At 32.5% G+C, this 21896-nt stretch overlaps 3 protein-coding genes across 4 annotated transcripts; 1 reads left to right on the plus strand and 2 right to left on the minus strand.

The window, feature by feature from the left end:
* Nucleotides 1–5779: 5779 nt before the first annotated feature.
* On the plus strand, nucleotides 5780–12527 carry LOC106754412 (E3 ubiquitin-protein ligase UPL4). Of its 2 annotated transcripts, none has more exons than XM_014636422.2 (17): nucleotides 5780–5875; nucleotides 5959–6332; nucleotides 6427–6537; nucleotides 6646–6762; nucleotides 6857–7015; nucleotides 7113–7274; nucleotides 7846–7998; nucleotides 8079–8200; nucleotides 8292–9438; nucleotides 9642–10838; nucleotides 10950–11171; nucleotides 11268–11372; nucleotides 11483–11563; nucleotides 11662–11730; nucleotides 11833–11961; nucleotides 12061–12144; nucleotides 12262–12527. In XM_014636422.2, the coding sequence occupies exons 1-17, from the start codon at nucleotides 5866–5868 to the stop codon at nucleotides 12325–12327; spliced, it is 4308 nt and encodes a 1435-aa protein (XP_014491908.1). In that variant the 5' UTR covers nucleotides 5780–5865; the 3' UTR covers nucleotides 12328–12527. The 2 variants fall into 2 exon arrangements, with proteins under 2 accessions (XP_014491908.1, XP_022633673.1); XM_022777952.1 differs by having other exon boundaries at nucleotides 6481–6537.
* A 1044-nt stretch (nucleotides 12528–13571) lies between these two features.
* Nucleotides 13572–15852, minus strand: LOC106754410 (40S ribosomal protein S23). The gene is made up of 4 exons (XM_014636420.2): nucleotides 15757–15852; nucleotides 14191–14346; nucleotides 13975–14101; nucleotides 13572–13880 (listed from the first exon to the last, which is right to left on the minus strand). The coding sequence occupies exons 1-4, from the start codon at nucleotides 15759–15761 to the stop codon at nucleotides 13740–13742; spliced, it is 429 nt and encodes a 142-aa protein (XP_014491906.1). The 5' UTR covers nucleotides 15762–15852; the 3' UTR covers nucleotides 13572–13739.
* Nucleotides 15853–18036: 2184 nt separating this feature from the next.
* LOC106754425 (pentatricopeptide repeat-containing protein At3g09650, chloroplastic) lies at nucleotides 18037–20333 on the minus strand. Its single transcript, XM_014636443.2, has one exon. The coding sequence runs from the start codon at nucleotides 20310–20312 to the stop codon at nucleotides 18180–18182; it is 2133 nt and encodes a 710-aa protein (XP_014491929.1). The 5' UTR covers nucleotides 20313–20333; the 3' UTR covers nucleotides 18037–18179.
* Between the last annotated feature and the right edge of the window lie 1563 nt (nucleotides 20334–21896).

Consider the following 21896-nt stretch of genomic DNA (forward strand, 5'->3'; position numbering starts at 1 on the left):
CAACCTCTCTTAGAGAACCACCAAACACACCTTCCATCACCATTTAAACTCATCAAAACCATGAGCTATCAACACCTTTCACCACCATCAAATTCCGATATCTTCATCCATGAACTTATGGCTTGTTTTGCTTCTAGATTTGGCTTGTCCTAGCTAGAGCAATATTTATTTTGCCATCATTTGGTATCAAGAGCCTTGGTTCTTCAAAGAGCTAAGTTTTTCGGTTTTGATCCTTTGTTATTTCCTTGTTGTTTATTATTTTCCTTACTTGTCTTGTTGTGTTTTCTTTTTCCATCTATCATTTTGTTTTTCTGACAGTAAACTGGGACGATTTTGAAACTTAAACTGCATCTATCCCATTTGTCTAAAAGATTCGTAAAAATACTCAAAAGAAAGCCCTTTGAGTCTAGTTTCAAAAAAAAAAATCAATTCATTTGGACTTTTGTAGGGAAAGTTATGAGTAAAACCCTGAGCAAAGGTCAATGCTGCCAGAATGTTGTCATTAGCATTTTCCAAGTTATCTTTTGTTAGTTTTGGTTACTGTTTTGTGCCTTTTCTTTTTTGAGTCATTCCTTACTGTTTTGTTGGGTCTTTTATTGATTTATATTCGGTGCATTTCATTGTTTGAGTCATTTTAAGTTTTTAATCCATCCATGTTTGTCTAGAGTCATGTGTAGTTCTTTTCTTGTCAATTTTCTCTAGTAACTTTGAAAAATCATCAAAAAAATATATATATAACTTAGTTTGCAAAACTGCACCATATAAAACCATTTGAGGGTCTTATCTTTGATGTTTGGTGATGAGTCGATATTTTATTGATTTCTCCTTGCTCTCCAAGATAACCAAGGTGGCTCTTTTAGGTTAAAGTTTCAGCCCATTTTGAGACACCTTAGCCTATAAATAGAGGTGTTCTCCATCATGTAATCATCTTTGATTTAGAGTAAAGTTATCCTGCCATTTTTGTGCCATACTACTCTTTTAAGGTCACCCTAGGCTAGAGCAACCCAAGTGGCCTCCTCTGGCCACCTTCCTCCAAGAGTTGGCCCAACCTCTCTTAGAGAACCACCAAACACACCTTCCATCACCATTCAAACTCATCAAAACCATGAGCTATCAACAACTTTCACCACCACCAAATTTTGCAATCTTCATCCATGAACTTATGGCTTGCTTTGTTTCTAGATTTGACTTGTCCTAACTAGAACAATATTTATTTTTCCATCACAAACACTAATGGAGAAGTTGAAGAGAGACTAGGACTTGCTTCATCGTCCACGACACATACTCACGTATTCCTTAAGATCCCTTAAAACAAGACTCTAATACCAATTGTTATTTATTATTCCTAGATGCAAAATTGTAGAATGAAAAAAACGGTGTTAATCATTTAATAAGAAATGTTACAATATTTAAAGATTGAAAAATAACAACTCATTAATATATTGACCCACAATTGCAAAGCATAAAAAACGAAATAAAAAAATCCCTACAGAACTGGAATATACTTTGACTCTATCCAAATAATATGAAGACACAGCATTTTCTTAACATTAGTCATTGGACAGAGCTATTTATTTGTGCACAGCCTTGAACAGAACTTTCTTACCATTAAATGCTTCTCCAAACAGTTTTCTTTCAACCTTTCCCTTATCCTGATAATTCACACAAGTTAAGGTGAAAACAATTTTCAAACCTTTCGCATTCAATGGCTTCAGCAATGGCTTGTAGATATAAGTATCATTTTGCCCCCCAAGATTTTTTGTATGATGTTTTGTTATTCAAATTTTGAGTTTTTCCAGGACTCCTAGATTACTTCAAGATAAAGCTTTTGTCGTTCAAAAAAGAATTTTCTTATTCCAACCTTTTCAAATATTTTAGAGAATCCGAGACCATAAACATCAAAGTCTTCAGGATCCAGATAATGCTCTATATGGATGACGCATCCATCCGATTGGTTTCCAAATTTTGTGGCTGTAATTCCATCAAAGGATTCAGCGTTGCATGGATTCTATTCTGTGAAGTGCCTAACGCCAACAACGTCTAATACAATGGTCGTCTAAGACATGTATTTCTTCTACCGTCTAATACACACTTGGTCTAATGGATTTTGTGATTGTCTAGCATCATGTGATAAAGATAAAAATATTGTGTGCGTGCGAAATATTATCAGGTATTGATTGAATCATTTTAGTTTTGATTTTGTCCAAATTTTTAATGTTGATAGCTATTGAATTTATGATAAAGAGATAAGTTGATGAATTATTATAAATACTGCGTGATTAGCTTGTAGGAGAAAAAAAATAAAGATTTGGGACAAGACAGAGAAGCCACCTTGTCTGCTATTGGATGTTCTAGTTTAGCTCGCGGATTGGTCTTCATTGCGCACCATCCGGCTGGTAATAAGTTGAGATTGTTCCGCTAGTGTTGCTTGGTCAACAATCTAGAATTTGCTTTTCTTTCATCTTTCTAAAAGCAGGTTGTTTAGGGTAGTAGTTGTTCTTTTAGGATGATGTTACATATGTTAATTTTTGGGTTTGAGAAAGTGGTGTTGTACTTTTATGTCATTATGCTTTTAGAATGAAATATAAAATAATAATAATAATATATTTTAAGATTTATGTAACAAATAAATGTCATATCATTATTCAATATGTATATTTATTAACTTAATATTATTTTATTTTCACAATTAGTTATGAGTTTTGATTGAAACATATATAATATTGTTAATCACACAGAGAAAGTAAGAGCAGAGAAATAAAAGATAAAATAATACGAAAATAAATATTAAAAATATAAATAAAATTATAGAATTAGAAAACTAGAACTATATAGAATAATATAATTATAAAATCTTAAGTATAAAGAAAGTAAGGGTTATATATATATATATATATATATATATATATATATATATATATATATATATATATATATATATATATATATATATATATAACTTATATAAACTCTTTTTTAGTTGGTATATTATCGGATTTTAGCAGACAAAAATATCTTCATATATTATGGATTCTAAGTTTTAAGGTTGAGGGTATTTGAATAATTTCCATTCTTAAAACTAAAAAAAAAAAGAAATCCCCACATCCTTACCCATCTCTCTCATTCCTCTCAACCCTTTCTCTTTTGTCTCTCCCACTCCAACCTTCTCTCTGTCATCCCTACAATAGCTCCAACTGACAAAAAAAAAAATCAGAAACACCCACCTAACTCTCATTCACATTCCTCATTTATCCAATTTGTTTCTCTTTCATCTTCATCCTCTCTCTCACCCACACACAGTAGCCCGACACCACAATTTGTTCTTGCTCTATTCATTCATTTGTTTTTCACTTTAATAACAAAATAATTGATGATGTTGATGTTGATTTTTTATTGGAGGATTGTGTTATATCTTTTCCCTTTTGATTGTTACTAAATTTCGTTTTTAAATTTTAGAATTAATAGTTTATCTTTAGAGAAATTTGATATTTTGACTATTAAGATGTCCGGAAATATTTTCTAGAAGAGAAAAATCCTTATGTGGAAAGGGTATTTCAGAAGTCAACTCTTAAAAATAATTCTAAAAACATATTTTCGATTGAAAAATATATTTCAGAATATACTTTTTACCTTCTGCATATAACCAACGTCAAAACACATAAAAAAAAATGAAGTTCCTGCTCATCATATTAAATGATTCAACAGGAACAAATTATTGAAGAGAGTTATGAACAAAGAAAATTGTTGTTGTTGACTTTGTCCCCTTATTTAGAAAAGAGACCACTGCTCACTCCATTTCGAATGTTTCATATTGATAAGCATTTTTCATTTCATTTTTGTAAAAAAAATAAAAATATTCTAACAAATTACACATCTTCTATATTTGAGCAGATGACATAATATTGAGTAGTTTCTAAAAAGAACTACCAACTAATTAAAAATCAACCAGAAATTCGTAACCTAGTCATAATGAATATGTTAACTCTCAATTGGATTAGAAAATTACTTTCCAAAGTAAATCACATCATGTAAGTTTATTTTAAACCAATACATCTCCAACTTGTTTGGTCAATATAAATGTTCTCATTCTGATTTATCATTTGCAACAGAAGTGAAATTAAGAAAAACAAAACGCATTGAATTTCAAAATTGGTATTAAGAAACTAAATGCTTTGCAACTATTATGGGTTGATGCTAACATCTTTTTGTGGGTTTTTTTAGTTTTGAAATTATTGTAGACTTTAGTTTTTTACAAATTTAATAACAATTAGAAAGGAAAAGACATAACACAACCCTTTAATCAAAAATCAACATCAACATCATCAATTATTTTGTTATTTAAGTGGAAAATAAATTAACAAACAGATCAAGAGTAACAAATTGTGGTGTTACGGATTACTGTGTGGGAGGAGATAAATGATGGAAATGAAAGAAAAACAAAATTGGATAAGTGAAAAAGGTGAATCAGAGTTTCTGATTTTTTTTTCTAAAGTTTGGAAATTAAATTAAACTAAAATTTGAAAGGAAAAACTATTTTCAATACTCATTAAAGTTAATTACCAAAAAACTTATTTAATCTTAGATTAAAAGAAAATATTTGTTAATATTTTACATTGAGTTTGTTAATAATTACAGTAGTAAAATGAGGTATAATGTACTAAAATTTGGATTTGACCGTATTTTTGAGATAATTGAATATATATATATATATATATATATATATATATAAATGGATCTTATTTTATCGTTGATCAGAGATTTCTCTATGAAAAATATGAATCGGAGTTTGAAGAAGGGGGAGGAGTCCTNGACCCGCAACAGATAGAGGAGGATTTTTTCAATCACATCGTTTGGGCTCCTAGAATATGGCGCCCTTGGGNCTTTCTATTTGATTGTATTGAAAAACCCAATAATTTGGAATTTCTCTATTGGCTAAGTCATTTCGGGACAAGCAGATCATTTATGATGAAGAGAATGAGCTTCAAGAAATCATATTTGTAGAAATCAAAGAAACATATTTATTCTATTTGTCTGTCTTTTAAAATTTAACCATATTTTAAACTAAAATAACTATTTTTAATAAAATTATGTAAATAATAATATTTTTACTTTTTGTTATCATAAAAAATAATTAATACACGTGAGATGTGTTTCCATCAGTGGTATAGATAATGATAGTATAAGGTAACAAAATGATTATTGTTAATTTTTTATCCGGTGATCAATTAGTATTCGAAGTAATAGTGACAATTAGTTTTAAAATGATCTAAGAATAAACTGTTACAAATATAAAATGATTTTCATTTGTTTATTGATTAGTTTACTAAAAAATAAATACTTATAGTAAACATTTGTTATTATAATTAAGTATAATAATATATTTTCATCAATTAAAAAACATGAATAAAATTTAGGTTGAAATAAACAAACAAATAAATATGGTAATGTCACAATTTTTAGTGGTATCTTCGCATACCTAACAAAATTTCCTTTTATAGTATATAACAGGTAGATGACAAATTATAAAATCATCATAATAAGAAATTAAGTTCTATGTTATAAAAATAATAATTTAAGATTAAATAGTTGATTGGTTAAGTTTATATTACCTTAATATATCAACCATTAAAGATATGATTATTATTATTATTATTATTATTATATATTGTAATAAATATTTGAATGTGACTGTAATTGGATTGGGTCAATAAGCAACAACTTATACAGAAGTATCTACCTGTTTCTCTGATAGTATAAATTTGTTATCTTCTTGTTAAACAAACTATCATACTACCGAAACAAATTTCTCAAAACTAAACCGTGAAGTGGAATTACGATTTTTTTTTTCTTCGCAGAGAGACTCTTATGGAATCAGGTTATGATTTAATCTTTTTTGAATATGAAGAAGCGATCACGTACTATAATGTTGTTCATATGTAATGTTACATTTTCCATCAGGTGATGAAGAGTGGGAATTGGATGAAATGGAGCGTTACGAAAACCATTTCGATGAGAAATTTGAAAAGGCTGCGCAAAACTTGAGTAAAGAGACTGAACCCTATTCTCAATTAGCTTTGCTAATTGAAATTTGTGGAGTTCTGCCATTTTGCTCTGAGGATACAGTCTCTCACAGCTTAGACTTGTTATCTCCACTACTCGTAGAGCATGCAAAGAAAAAGAGTAACCCAGATATAATGTTGTTTTCCTTAAGGGCCATTACCTTTGTATGTGATTTGCATCCTCCAGCACCTGAATTTTTTGTTGAACATGATTTTGTTCCTACATTGTGTGAAAGCTTATTTGCTATTCAGTATGTAGATGTTGCTGAACAGGTAATCGTTACTTTTTTTCTATTGAGTCAACATTATGTATGATTTATCCTTCCTAGAAAAGAGGATATAACTTATTGATGTTGATATTATGAAGTGTGTCAAAGTATTGGAAAAAATATCTCTAAAGCGACCACTTGTTTGCTTAAAGGCTGGAGCAGTTATGGCTGTTCTCAACCACATTGACTTCTTCTCAACAGACGTGAAGGTACGACTTTAACAGAACAGGCCGTTATCAACGTGAGCAATGACTGTCTCAAAGTTTTATGATTGAATTTGTTTTTTGTTGTTTTATGTATTCTTCTCCCTTCATCAGAGAGTTGCTCTTTCTACTACGGTGAATTTATGTAAGAAGCTTTCTTCTGAAAGTCCTTTACCTTTCCTAGAGGCTGCCCCTATATTGTGCAATCTTTTGGGGTATGAGGATCATAAGGTACCAGTGAATGGATTTAAGATGATTATAATGTAGATTTGGTTTCATTTTTCCTTTTGTAATGTCTACCAACCTTTTACATGTAATTCTGCAGCTTGTCGAGAATGTTGCTACCTGCTTGATCAAAATTGTGGATAGTGTTTATCAGTCCTCAGAATTGTTGGATGAGCTTTGTAAGCACGGATTGATTCAGCAGGTTACACTTCTTTTAAGTTCAAGTGCTCAGACAACTCTATCTGAATTGACTTACTATGTAAGCATTTTTTTTTTTTATCTATCATTCATATTTTAAATCTTTCCCTGTCTTTTGAAATTTTTATTTGATGTATATATATTATTTTGTTTGCCAGGGATTGGTAGGACTACTTGTCAAACTTTCATCTCGATCATTTGTAGCCTTCAGGAAATTATATGAACTCAATATAAGCAGCATATTGACACATATATTATCTACGTTTGAGCTGACAAATGGAGTGTCAATGTCGCAACAGATTGGTGGAAACTGTAATTGGGTATGCAGCTTAGGTTTGATATTGTTGTCTCCTGGTGTGTAGCAGCATTGTTTGACTAACATTCTGTTTCAAGTTGAAAATTTTTGTATCTTCAATTGTGATTAATGTGTTGATTGGTAATTTTTTCTGATATTAATAACTGGTCCATTTGTTTAACTTCAATAATTATGTGATAACTTTGGTAAGAAGCCATTTTTGTTAGCTTTAAAGAAAATAAGAAACCATTGTTTCTTCAATAACTTAACAATTATTATAACTTTTTAAAACCTATTCTTAATGGGAGACCCTAATTATTCAATTAAAAAAAATTTTGCTAAAAAACTTGAAACTGTCTTATCTTTTTTTCTTCATTCAATTGCCTGTGATGAGTTAAACTTACAGCGGTAGTTGCACTTATTGAAATCTGTTCTCTATATTTGATTTGAGAAATTATTGTAAATAAGTAGTGTGAAAGGTGATTTGAGAAGGTATGGAGAGGGTTTTTGCTTTTAATGGAATCAAGGATATGTGATTTGAGAAATTATTGTAAATAAGTAGTGTGAAAGGTGACATATTGTTTGCTAATTACTAGGTAAATGAAGTTCTCAAACTGCTAAATGAGCTTGTCCCTGACCGGACTAAAGATCAAAATGATCAACTGGTGGTAGATAAAGAATCCTTCCTAGATAATCACTCGGATCTCCTGCAAAGGCTTGGAATGGATGTGTTTCCCATGTTAATCAAGGTTGGCATTTTTTCTTGTAATTTACTAAATGCTCTTTCATTTCTATGTAAAATTTCAATACTTATTTCACCCTTTTACAGATGTTAAATTGTGGTGCGAGTTTATATGTTTGGCACGGATGTTTATCTGTTATGTACAAGATAGTTCGTTTGAGCAAATCCGGGGTGCATGACGAATTTCTCAAAAATGTCAATATTTCAAGGTGAAACAGACCTTTTCATATTTAGTTATGCATTATCATGTGAATTTTTTGCAAACATATTAGCGCTCACTTTATCTGGTTAACATGACAGTTTTTTGGCTGGAGTATTCACTCAAAAGGATCAGCACACGTTAATGTTAGCATTACTAATTGCTGAGATAATCCTTCAAAAATTTCCAGATGATTTCTTCATATTGTTTTTAAAGGAAGGTGTCTATTTTGCCATTGATTCACTAGTAAGACAAGAAAAAAGAACTACAAAATTGTACCCGGTGTATTGTGGCACTCAGCTGGACTTTAGTAAAAAATCTGCCACAAGACAGGCCCTCAAGTGCCCATGTTATGCATTTTCAAGTGGCCATTCTTCTACGTCATCAGAAGTCAGAAAATGCAAGCTTGACAAAAGCTCTGTTTTTGATCTTGCAGAGCACATAAAGACAACTTACTTCGTTCGGGAATTATTTCATTCTCAGACTGATGCTTTACAGAATCTCAGAACACTATGTAATGACTTGTTAAGCATGTCTACGGACGATGGTGTTCTTTCTGTGCATGAGGAGAAGACCAAGAGTATATTGTATCAAATCATGGACAAGCTTACTGGAAAGGAACAATTTTCTATTTTTGAATTTATTGGAAGCGGAGTCCTGAAATCACTTGCTGATTATTTATCTCAGGGTCGGTACATGAGGAAAAACATGGGAATACATGATGTTTTTAAAGATAATGCCGTCATAAAGAAACGGTTTGAGACTTTGGCTACTGTGTGCTTGTTTGCTTTTCAGCCTCTCTCCTGCGAAAAAACTCTTTCTGTCTTCATAAGGAACTTGCAGAGTGCACTGACTTCATTGGAAACTTTCCCTGTTATTCTGAGCAGTGGACTAAAACTGAGAGGTTCATATGTCACTGTTCCTAAGAGGCGTCACCTTCCTTACCCTAGTCTGAACGTGTGCTTTGTCAAGGCTGAGGGAGAGGATTCCCTGAATGAGTATTTGAATTGTACTGATAGGTTTATTTATACTGTTGACCCTTTTTCTTCTCTGCATTCCATTGAAGGATTTTTACGGCCTAAGCTCAGTTCAAAAAGAATACAGCATGCTGGATCATCATCCATCCATGCACTGTGGCAACCCAAAACTTCTCCGCCTCAATCACCGTTAAGTTTAAGTACAGTCCCCGTTGAAATTCCTGTAAATTTGTGGCACACTGACATGATGATGGATCTCCCTGAAACACAGGTGATATTTGTAACTGTGATTATTATATATAGAAGTATTTGCTCTGCCTATTTCATGTTATTTGTATGAAACCAAGTTTTTCACTCTGTATAATTGTTCCTTTGTTCCTGGCTTTTACGGTTGACCTATTCTCTAAATTATCATTTTACATCTTGCACTTTGGAATGTATGTATTTTTAAATTTTTTGTGACCTTTCTACCAGGGTTATGCTGAAGAACTGCAGATGAATGTAGGACCAAACCCTGAACAAAAAAAATGTGAACCTGCAAGTTGCAGCAGTAAAGCTACTCAAAAGGTTGTCTTTTACTATGAAGGACAACGTATGGATCATAAATCCAGTCTATATCAGGAAATTCTTCGGCATGCATTAAGACAAAATGATCCTTTTTCTAGCTTAAAACTGTGGACTAAAACTCATAAAATAACATATAGAACGGCTGTTGAAAATGAGGACATAATACCTCCGCAATGTCATTCTTCGCCTCAGGATTCCTCTGATGATAATGTATTAGCATATTATGAGCATACTTCTTTTTTCTCAGATTTGCTCTCTGGTGAACTTGTTACTGATTTGGAGAAGCCAAGCCCAACTTATGATATTTTATTTCTTCTTAAAAGCTTGGAAAAAATGAACAGAATTATATTTCACCTTATGTCTCGTGAAAGAATTTATGCTTTTGCCAAAGGGAAAGTTGGAGACCTGGATAGCCTAAAAATAACAGTTCCTTGTATTCCACAAAATGAGTTTGTAAGCACTAAGTTGACTGAGAAGCTAGAGCAGCAGATGAGAGACCCTTTGGCGGTCTCCATTGGTGCTATGCCATCGTGGTGCAATCAATTAATGGCTTCATGTCCTTTCTTATTTGGTTTTGAGGCAAGATGCAAGTACTTCAAATTGGAAGCACTTAGTCAGGCACAAACTCAACCTGGCTGGTTTTACAACGGATCAGGATCAACGAGTGATTTGCGAGTGAGCCTAGGTGAATTGCCCAGAAAGAAATTTTTAGTTCATCGGAACCGGATTTTGGAATCTAGTGCAAAAATGATGAAGCGGCTTGGTAATAATAAATCTGTTCTTCTGGTGGCATATAATGGAGAAGTGGGCAGTGGTCTTGGACCAACTTTGGAATTTTATACCTTGGTGTGTCATGAGTTCCAGAAACCTGGCTTGGGCATGTGGAGAGAAGAGGTAAACTTGCAGGTTGAGGAAACGAGAATCCGTTCTTTTCATGGTCTCTTTCCACGGCCATGGTTGCGAGATACATCTGGAGGCATACACTTCTCTGAAGTAGAAAAAAAATTTTTCCTTCTAGGCCAAGTTCTTGGTAAAGCACTTCATGATGGAAGGATCTTGGATTTCCACTTCTCTAAAGCTTTTTATAAACTTATTCTTGGAAAGGTAATCAATTCTTGGTGCAGTTAATCAAAATGATATGTCCACAACCCTTTAACATTGTTCAAAATTTATAATGGTGACTAAATTTCTCTGTTTGCTACCATGTCTGTTTAGGAACTCTCTCTGTACGACATACAATGGTTTGATCCTGAGCTCTATGTGGTGCTGCAAGAGTTTCAGGCGCTAGTTATGAGGAAAAAATATATGGAATCTATCAATGAAGGGAATTCTGACATCGTAAGCTTTCGAGATCAGAGAATTGAAGATCTTTGTCTAGATTTCACTCTTCCTGGGTATCCTGATATTGTTCTCGCTTCAGGGACTGGTCATTCAATGGTAAGTCATAGCTCGTTGTTTTTGTCATTCAATTTTCACTTTAATCACCCTTTCAGTGGCTGAATATAAACTTTTTATGAACATCCTTTTTTGTAGGTAAACATGAGAAACCTAGAGGATTATGTTTCACTAATTGTCGATGCAACTGTGAGGTCTGGAATTTCAAGACAAGTGAAAGCTTTTCAATCTGGATTTAACAAGGTCTCCATCAATATCAGTATAATGAATTTAATATTTACAAAGCTAATGAATTTCTTCTGTATTTTCATTGTGATTCTGATTATTTTATTTTTACTTGTTTTCTACTTTAGGTTTTACCCATTGAACGTATTCAGATCTTCAATGAAGAAGAACTTGAGCGCGTGTTTTGTGGAGAGTCTGACCCTTGGGCTGTAAGTACAGCTTCATTCATTCAACTGTTCTGTAAATATGTCCTCTTCTCAACAAGAGAAGAATAACAACTAATAATATTATTGCGTTGTTAAAACAGATCAACGACCTTGAACATCAGATTATATTTCATCATGGGTACACTGCTAGAAGTCCTCCCATTGTTAATGTAAGCATTCACTTACATTTACATTTTTTTTTATCACACTTTTACTAAATATCTTTAGTTTCTTTAACCTGAATCTCATAAGTTTATTATCCATGGACTCAGTTTTTGGAGATTCTCCAAGAGTTTGATCATGAGCAGAAACGAGCATTTATGCAGTTTGTGACTGGATCACCTCGACTTCCACTAGGAGGGTTGGCATCTCTTTCTCCAATGTTAACTATTGTCAGAAAGGTTTATAGATTGCACACTTTATATTTTCAGAGTATCTTTTGATACTTTGTAATAACATTTTTTTATATCTTATCTATCTACTAATGTTGTTTTTAACAGCATTCTAGCGATCATGCAGACAGAGACCTACCGAGTGTCATGACTTGTGTTAATTATCTCAAGCTACCTCCCTATTCATCAAAAGTAACTCACTGGTTTATACTATTTCAATATTGCATTAGTGAAAGCACTTGTAATGTTTTAGAAACTGGTTTCTTTCTAGCCTAATTAATTCTTCTTCGGCACTCTGTTGAATTTCAGGAAATAATGAAAGAGAAGTTGTTATATGTCATAACAGAGGGTCAAGGATCTTTTCATCTTTCGTGATTCCATTCCCTTCACTGGTCGGTTTTTGAGCTATAAAGATGCAGTTTTAGGGTAATGGTGCTACTGAGTTTCTGGCAGAAGTCTGAAATGAATAAACAGTTTTCACTTACTACACAACATGGTTTTACTTGATGGATCAGTATCAATTGTACAGGATTGTACAGAAACAGAAGGTTATTGACTAAGAGTTATTTGCTTAGTTTCCATGTACAATTTATATATATACATACATATATATATATATATATATATATATATATATATATATATATATATATAAACCTTAATTATTTCAAAAATATTATTTAACATACCTAATTTTTTTTATATTAATTTAATGTTACTCTTTTCTATCTTTTATTTTTTTCTCTTTTTTGAAACAATACAAAATTTTATACTTTTATCATCATTTTACTTTTTATTATGAAATATATATAAAAGAATATTATAATATCATTTCTCTAATTATTTATATGTATGAAGCTTGATCATTCATTTTAAGCGCCATTTTGAATGTTAAGTGGTATTAATCATTAAGGTAACTATTATCTCCACTCAAAATGTCCTTCTCAGCCATCATCCAAACATAATCCAAAGAAAAAATGAAAAAAAAAAACAAAGAAAAAGACTATTGAAAGTTAAGTCTTTTTCTAACATTAACCATTTTAATCTAATCTTAAATAATTATTTCACATAGTTAATTGAATTATCACACTTTTCATATGTAAAGTTAAGTTAACGTCATTGCAGTTAAAACAAGGATTTAAAAGCAAAATCCGTACCCTGAAAATCAAAATACATCATTTTTAAAAAAACGAAAATTCATTGGAGACTAAAAAAATAATTAAGCCAAATAAATCCGATGCAAAAGTCATACTTGAGGAGTTTGCACTTGATAATAATCCTTTTAATAACGAGTGAGTTATGAAAAATGTTGAAAGAAAAAACAGAATAGAAATTTAAATTATGCTACCATAATAACCATAATGGTCATATATCTCTATTATTGATTTTAATTTTCAAAAAAAATCACAAATCTAACCCCTATTTTTGTTTTCCAACCTGATGATGAAATCGTTTAAAACCTTTTCAATGAAAGACAGCCAAAGACCCAAAACTTGTATTTAAAATTTTTAACAATAACCAATTCTCAAATGAGATCACAGCTTTTGAACTTCCCTATGATTTCAATTAGAAAGATCCGAGAGTGCGAGTGTCTTGCAATAGTTGTTATGAAGTCCATGTGAACACAGAATACGGATTCGAATCCAAGATATTTCAACTAAAAATGTCAAATAATAAAGTTCAGTAAATGAACAAGATACAAAATTGTTCCCAAAACCCATTCACCTCAAAACAAAATTCATAATACTTATGCGAATCTATTGAAAACAAACTACAGTCCAACACATTTAAGATCTCGGTTTCTCCTTCTTCTCCTTGAAGAGAGCCAAAAGAGAGACACCAGAAACCTTCACAACCTTAAACCTGACACCAGGAATATCTCCCACAGCGTGACCCTTCCGTCCAAATCCAGCAATCAAAACTTCGTCCTACAACCACGTGCCACAATCCGAGTTAATAACAAATAATCAAACAGAATCAATCAATATGTGATCACAGCAAGTAACGATGGCAAACACTCACATTCTCTTCAATGTAGTTCAAGCAACCATCATTTGGGACAAAAGCAGCAATCTTCTTCCCATTTTTTATGAGTTGAACCCTGGCACACTTTCGAATAGCAGAGTTGGGCTGCTTGGCCTCAATACCTCTGCATAAAACAAATATATTTTCATCACTCAATATAATACCCTCTTATCAAAATCTCAAGATATGCAAATCATGCTAACTTAATCTTACATCTTTTCAAGAACAATTCCCTTTGCGTGGGAAGAACCAGCAAAAGGCTTCTTCCACTCATTCCCAAGATGAGATTTCTTGTATGACTTATCCGCCCACCTTTGCCTCCTGCGATGGGACTTGAGCTTGCGAGCAGCTCCCATTCCCCGTGTCTTCCTGTAAACCAGAAAGAAAACCTAATATAATTCAATACATTCTATGATCTTTGTTGAGAACCAATTTTTGAACAAAATCTACCAATACATTATTTGGTCCTTGTTGAACATCCAGTTTCTGAACAAAATTAACCATTTCTAAACAACCACATGTAGCTAAAAATATTTGTTAATTACTGGTCGCATTTTCCTAAATTGTTACAAAAATATTTAAAACCCCATCCTCGAAAACAAAATTCGGAACTTAGTTCACTAGTCAGAACCCTAAAAATGTAAATTTTGCACACACTTCATTCTCTAAATTAAAATAAATGAAACACAGATACAGATACAATAAATATAAATATATATATATATATATACAAACACACAAATAATAAAAGCAAACAAAATTTTTTACAACCTTTTGGTTTAGAAACAACTTATATTAACCAATCATCAAGTTTTACATAAATTTGTAAAACATTGAGGTCAAATTCAGTATTCTAACTCAACCCTAATGAAGTTAATTGGTTTGTTGGTTTAACCATTATCTAATCTCCTATAAGCTCACAGATAAATATTTACGATAATTTTCCAAGTTCAAATTTCTTTTATTGTTTAATACTATTTGATGTCTGTCTGTTCATTTCACCTCTCTTTCCTTATTCCTCAAGGTCACACCCCTCACTTTCCTGCACCAATGACAACAATCTCTCACTTCCCGCACTAAAATCTAATCTGGGTTTCATTCTTCAGAGGAAAAAGTTTCAGACTTTGTGGGTTTCAGCTTTGTTCCACTGCTGCCATGAGCAAGGTCACACTAGGAGATGCGTATGGTTATTTCCGGCAAGTGGAGTCGCCCAATGGCCATACTGATAAGAGTTCGAGGAAAAGAGTGGGACTCTATTTTGTTTCTGATTTTCCTTAATTTTCCTTAATAAATTTCATAAGCAAAATTCTCCGGATAGTCAAAGAATCTAATGGAGTGATCTCCGGCGTATCTGATGCGGTGTTCGAGTCCGCCACAGCAGTCCGAGGCGGATGAGCGCCATCGTTATGGCGTGTGAGAGTTTAATAGATTAATATAACAATTGCAAACAATAAATAAAGGGTGACCACAGGGTCGACCAAATAACACTAAACATAAGCGTGGACGAACCTAATCGTCTTGCTTAAGGCGGAAAAATCAATTTAAATCTTAGAATGATAAAAATATAAACCTACATTATAAATGTATACTTTTCGCAGGGTAAGTAACCTCAGAGGGATTAGGTTTGAAACGGATCCAGTGAAAGCATATAAGAATTCACAACTCAAGTTATTTGTGTATGTTCAATTTGAGGTTCTAAGCAAACAAAAACAAAAAAAAGAAAACAAATGAATAAATACATAAAGCATATAGAGAAGGTGAAAGAGAAAATTAGGTTACCCCATGGCTTCGTTCTTCTGGGCACAACTTGGTATGGAGGATGAATAGCAACCACAGCTAAAAAAACCCTAATGGAAAACTGAAGTTGAGGGATTATATACTAGACAAAATGAAATTCATTATTGGGTCTGTTCCGATCCACTGGGCCTCTCTAACAATTTCAAGCCCATTTAGTTTAAAGGCTTATAAGAAAAGAAGTATGTCTCACGGGACACATATATCACCAGTGGGCATTTACTAAACTATAATTCTTATTTATTTTCTTCTTTTAATCAGTGAGTTCTTAATACATTAATTAATATAAACATTAAATATATTTTTAGGTATATTTTGTAGAGTTTTTAAATAATTAGGAATTTAATCCTGTTTTGTTCTTTAGTTTTGGTTTTTATTTTTTAGAAACTGGTTTCTTTCTAGCCTAATTAATTCTTCTTCGGCACTCTGTTGAATTTCAGGAAATAATGAAAGAGAAGTTGTTATATGTCATTACAGAGGGTCAAGGATCTTTTCATCTTTCTTGATTCCATTCCCTTCACTGGTCGGTTTTTGAGCTATAAAGATGCAGTTTTAGGGTAATGGTGCTACTGAGTTTCTGGCAGAAGTCTGAAATGAATAAACAGTTTTCACTTACTACACAACATGGTTTTACTTGATGGATCAGTATCAATTGTACAGGATTGTACAGAAACAGAAGGTTATTGACTAAGAGTTATTTGCTTAGTTTCCATGTACAATTTATATATATACATACATATATATATATATATATATATATATATATATATATATATATATATATAAACCTTAATTATTTCAAAAATATTATTTAACATACCTAATTTTTTTTATATTAATTTAATGTTACTCTTTTCTATCTTTTATTTTTTTCTCTTTTTTGAAACAATACAAAATTTTATACTTTTATCATCATTTTACTTTTTATTATGAAATATATATAAAAGAATATTATAATATCATTTCTCTAATTATTTATATGTATGAAGCTTGATCATTCATTTTAAGCGCCATTTTGAATGTTAAGTGGTATTAATCATTAAGGTAACTATTATCTCCACTCAAAATGTCCTTCTCAGCCATCATCCAAACATAATTCAAAGAAAAAATGAAAAAAAAAAAAAACAAACAAAAAGACTATTGAAAATTAAGTCTTTTTCTAACATTAACCATTTTAATCTAATCTTAAATAATTATTTCCTTCAAACTCTAACATAGTTAATTGAACTATCGCACTTCTCATCTGTGACTTTGTAAAATAGAATTTTTTTTTTTTTAAATAAGAAAACAAAATATGAACTGAATTAAAAAAAATGTGTATGTTTTGATTTAAATCCCCTCTTGTTAATTTTGATTTTTTATTAAAGATTTATTTTTTTTTTCATCTTTTAAATTAAAATATAATAATAACAATATTAGTAAAATTATAATAAATATACTGGATAAAAAATTAATAAAATTATGATTAAATATTTAATATCATCAAAAGTTAAAATCATATATTTTTTAATCTAAAACAAATAAATGCAAAGTAAAAGTTTAAGATCAACTTAAAGAATATAAAAAATAGGACCAAGAGAAGATAAAAACAAATTATATCCATTGCCCAATCAATTTTTAAATGTCCATATAGTTGCAACATGTAGAGAACAAAATACCTATTTAATTGCAATATTTTATTTAATTTTTTTTCGTAAAAGAAACATATTATGTTAAAACCTTAAGGAGAGTTAGCCATGTGGATAACTAAGAAGAATCAAGACAATCACAAATTAAACATATGAATTGAACCATCTTTGCAAAGAGATCTAGATTAAAATATGTTTCGGTAGAATTAGTCGAGAACTTTAAAATTTTGGAACTTCTATTGAGAATGAGTGGTGAGAAAACCTTCATATTAAAAACCATGATACTATGTGAATGAGTTGGGAGAGAACCTTAAATGACAAAATTTCACTTCAACCTAGATACTTCCTGCAATGCAGAATTTATGGGCCAAGCATCATGGCCTGTTTTCTGTGGCTTGACTAAATGACTGACTCGAACTAGAAGACATACTGAAAATATAACTTTGCATTTGATGATATTCTGTGCAATTTTGAATAAATTACCAAAACAATATTGACAAATATTAGCAAACTTTTTTCATAAATAATAACAAACAATTTTGATAAACATTAACACATTTATCTTTAAATATAATATATATTTATCAAAGTTAATAACTTTTAAAATTAAAAAAAAAAAATTAAAGAATGAATCAAGTGTTAAAAATAATCATCTCAGTTCTTCACTGGAAAATCTGTTTTAATGACGAAATTTACACAGTAGATTACAAAATAACCACCTTTTTTAAGTTAATTGATTTCTACACTGTAGATTTCTCCACGTTCAAGGGTAGCAAGCAACTAAACCGAATCGGAGGTGGTGCCATACCCTTCCATAGGTTCTAACCGCCACTCACTTCCATCATAATAGGAATTAGGCAAACCCAGCCAAAACTTAAACGCCTCAGCAGCTCTTTTCCTCTCGATTCTTCTGTCTTGTCTAGCCCTTGAAGCATGCTTACTAGTAAACATTCTTGAATGCATTTCCACATAGATTCTAGTAAACTTGGTCTTGTTGGGAGCTATCCCATTCTCCTCCATACAAGCCACGATTTCCAAAGCCTTCCTAAAGAAAGCAGCCCTCACACAGATATCAGCCAGAGTATTCAAAAGCCCTCCATCTGGCTTCAATGGAGGAACAGAAGAATCAGACTTCTCCCCTTCCTTTCTCATCTCACACCTCTCCTTCACTTCATTCCAAAGCAGAAGGGCCTCTCCGGGTTTCCTTGCCAGTGCAATTCCATTGGCTAAACTGCCATAAGTGCTCGAATCAGGGTGAACTCCACTCTCCTTCATCTTCTGAACCACTTTCTTTGCCTCTTCCACCATCCCCAACCTGCAATAACCTTCAACCAGCATGTTCCACGCGATCAAATCCACCTTCACCCGAGGGTCATTGTCCATCTCATTAAACACCTTGTGAGCGAGCTTCGGCTGACCTGAGTACGCAAAAGCCTTCATCAAAGTAGTGTAACTAATCTTGGTGGGAGCTATTTCCCTTGCCCTCATCTCATTGAAGAAGGAAAGAGCCCCAGCACTGTCATCCACCAGTATACACCCATCGATGAGAATATTATAGGACACCACATCAGGCTGAATCCCTGCATCATCAACCATCTCCTTAAGCAATTCCTTTGCCTTATTAATCTGCAGCTGTTTGCAGTAACCCTTGAGGAGAATATTGTAAGTTATCAAGTTCGCTGGCACACCAATCCTTGTCATCTCAGCAAGAACCTCACGAGCACGGTCCATGGAACCTACCTTCACAAGAGCCGAAACCACAGTGGTGTAAGAAACGTGGTCAGGGTGACTACCCTTATCATCCTGTCGCCGCATTGCCTCAAGCATCCTCACCGTGTCACTCACACGCCCTGCATTCATATAACCCTTCATTAAAGTGGTGTAAGTCCTGGTGTTTGGAGCATACCCTTTAGGCAACAAGGGTGGCTCAGTTTCATGGCCACTCTGATCCACCAAATTTGGAAGCAATTTCTCAAAAACACAATCCTCATCCTCATCATTATTACTATTATCGCAGTCACTTTCATTTCCACTCAAATACTCTAAATTACTACACTCCCTAAGTACCCGACAAATATCCCTCCTCTGTTCCCTCATTGCCTGAACCAACTTCTCTGCAGTTTCCAAATCACCAAACTCCACATAAGCAGAAACGAGGGACTGCAAAGTGGTCACACAAAAAGGAATCCCCAGCTGAAGAACCCTCTCCAAAATAAACAAAAGCAAGTCCTTTCTACCAATCTTGCAACACAGCTTCATCATAGTATTATAACTCAGCGCATCAGGCGCAACATCGAACTGTGGCATTTCATCGAACACTTGCAAGAACGCTTTCGCATTGCCGAGGTTAGCGCATGCGTTGAGCACGGCGTTGATAGCCGTCGTGTCAGGGCGCGACGCCGCAGCCATGTCTTTGTCTGGGAGCTTCCGGAGGCGGCGCATGACGGAGCGGAAGAGCTTGAGGGCCTCGACGGGGCCATCATCGGGGGCGGAGGAGAGGCGGGCAACGACGGCGGTCCAGGCCTTGACGTGAGGGAGGTAGCCAGAACGGATCATGGAGCGGAGCACAGAGGCGGCGTAGAGCGTGTGCCCGGCCTTGGTAGCTGCGACAGCGAGGAGGCCAAGGCAGTTGGCATCCAGGCGGTGGAGCTGGCGCTCATTGCGGAGGCGCGTGACGATAGACTGGGCGCGCGTGAGAGAGGAGAGAGTGTTCTGGTAAGATAGCTGACAGACCAAGCGACTGAGACAGGTGGGGTTGGGGAGGTGCGTGGAGTGGGCATAGGCGTGCCAGGCTTCTTCCGTTCTTCGGTCGCGTAAGAGCGAGAGAAGCTTCTGGTCACGGGGTTCAGCGTTGGTGGTGGTGGTGGCGCGTTGGAAGGGTGAAAGTGGTGATTGTAAGAGAACTGCATTCATGACTGCAGCTCCTCCATTTGAGAAATGAGAGGATAAGAAAAGAGAGTAATAATAACAATAAAAACACGATAAATGGATTTGCAGTTAACTACGTTTTGGGTGTTCCCTCCACATAGAAGGGATATTACTTCCTGCCATTCAATCCTGAGTTATTATTATTTTAGTTAAGAAATAAAGTCCCACTTTTATGTAAAACTCAATTTTAAAAATTACTTTCACTTGATTAATATTATCACTTGAAAATTAAGACTATAATACCTTTAATGTTGTTGTTTGTTGTTTAAATTAACGTGTCTACTGATTATTAAAAGGTTTTGATCATACAAAATAATCAATATTATTTCTTAACTTTTCATATTATTTATAAATGTTTAATAACAAAAGAGTTCATTAAAAAATATTAAATTTTTATTATATAAATATAAAAATATTGTTAATTAATTAGTTAAGGACTTCTAAAAGTTTTGAACCATTTTGTTCACGCTTACTAAACATTTGTTCTCACTTTTATTATAAGAATGGAGAAACAATATAATATGGATAGATTGAAAAGAATGTTAAACAAAAAGACATCTATTAAAAATATTTTATTTTAATTCTTTAATTTATATTATAAGTTTATGACAACATGTTACTGTTAACATTTAATAAAGTACAAAGTTGTAGAAGTGATTAAGTTTTTTTTAATGAAAAATATAGTATTTATAAATAAAATATAATTTATGGAAAAAACCAATAAATATAATATAAGTTTGTTATTTTAATATAAACTAATATCTTTTAAATGTTCTAAAACTTCAATATTAACTAGGGTTGTTAATATTTTCTTCCCTAGTGTCATGACCAATTTACACTACCGTTCTAGTTCTAAACTCGTTGGTATATTTTTTTATTAGATAAAAAAGACCACTTGTATTTTAAGATGCAATAGTTTGAGAATATATATATTAAGGAAATTAATTGAAAAATATATATGGTAAAAGAAAACACTTTTATGAAAAATAGCTAGTGTTGATTTTATAAGTTACGATGTTATATATACCTGCTGTTATTCTTATTATTTAAAGAAAATAATTACATATTTATGATAAAATAATATTTTTAATGATTAATTTATTATTAATGCGTGATTTCATTAATAAAAGAAAGAGGGGGAAAAAATGATTAAATATGTTTTTAGTTCTATATTTTGTGACGATTTTGGTTTTAGTCTTTCTAGGTACAATTTAGTCCTTTAACTCTAGACAATTATAGTTTTAGTCCTTTTTATTATTTTTTTTTAATTTTATTTACTGTTTCAAGAACATTTCATTATAACATTTGGATTATTTACATTATTTGACACATTTTTGCTTCAATATTAACTGAGATCATTATAGCATTTGGATTGTTTACACTATTTGACACATTTTTGCTTTAATGTTAACTGAGAAACGTGTTTGAAACAACAAATAAAGTTAAAAAAATTTGATAAAAAGGATTAAAATTTTAAAGTTGAAAGACTAAATTGTATCTTAATTTGAAAAAGGGACTAAAATCAAAATTATTCCAAGATATAGAGACTAAAAATATATTTAACAAAAT

Source organism: Vigna radiata, unplaced genomic scaffold (assembly GCF_000741045.1).
Source record: "Vigna radiata var. radiata cultivar VC1973A unplaced genomic scaffold, Vradiata_ver6 scaffold_108, whole genome shotgun sequence".
Classification (NCBI taxonomy): domain Eukaryota; kingdom Viridiplantae; phylum Streptophyta; class Magnoliopsida; order Fabales; family Fabaceae; genus Vigna; species Vigna radiata.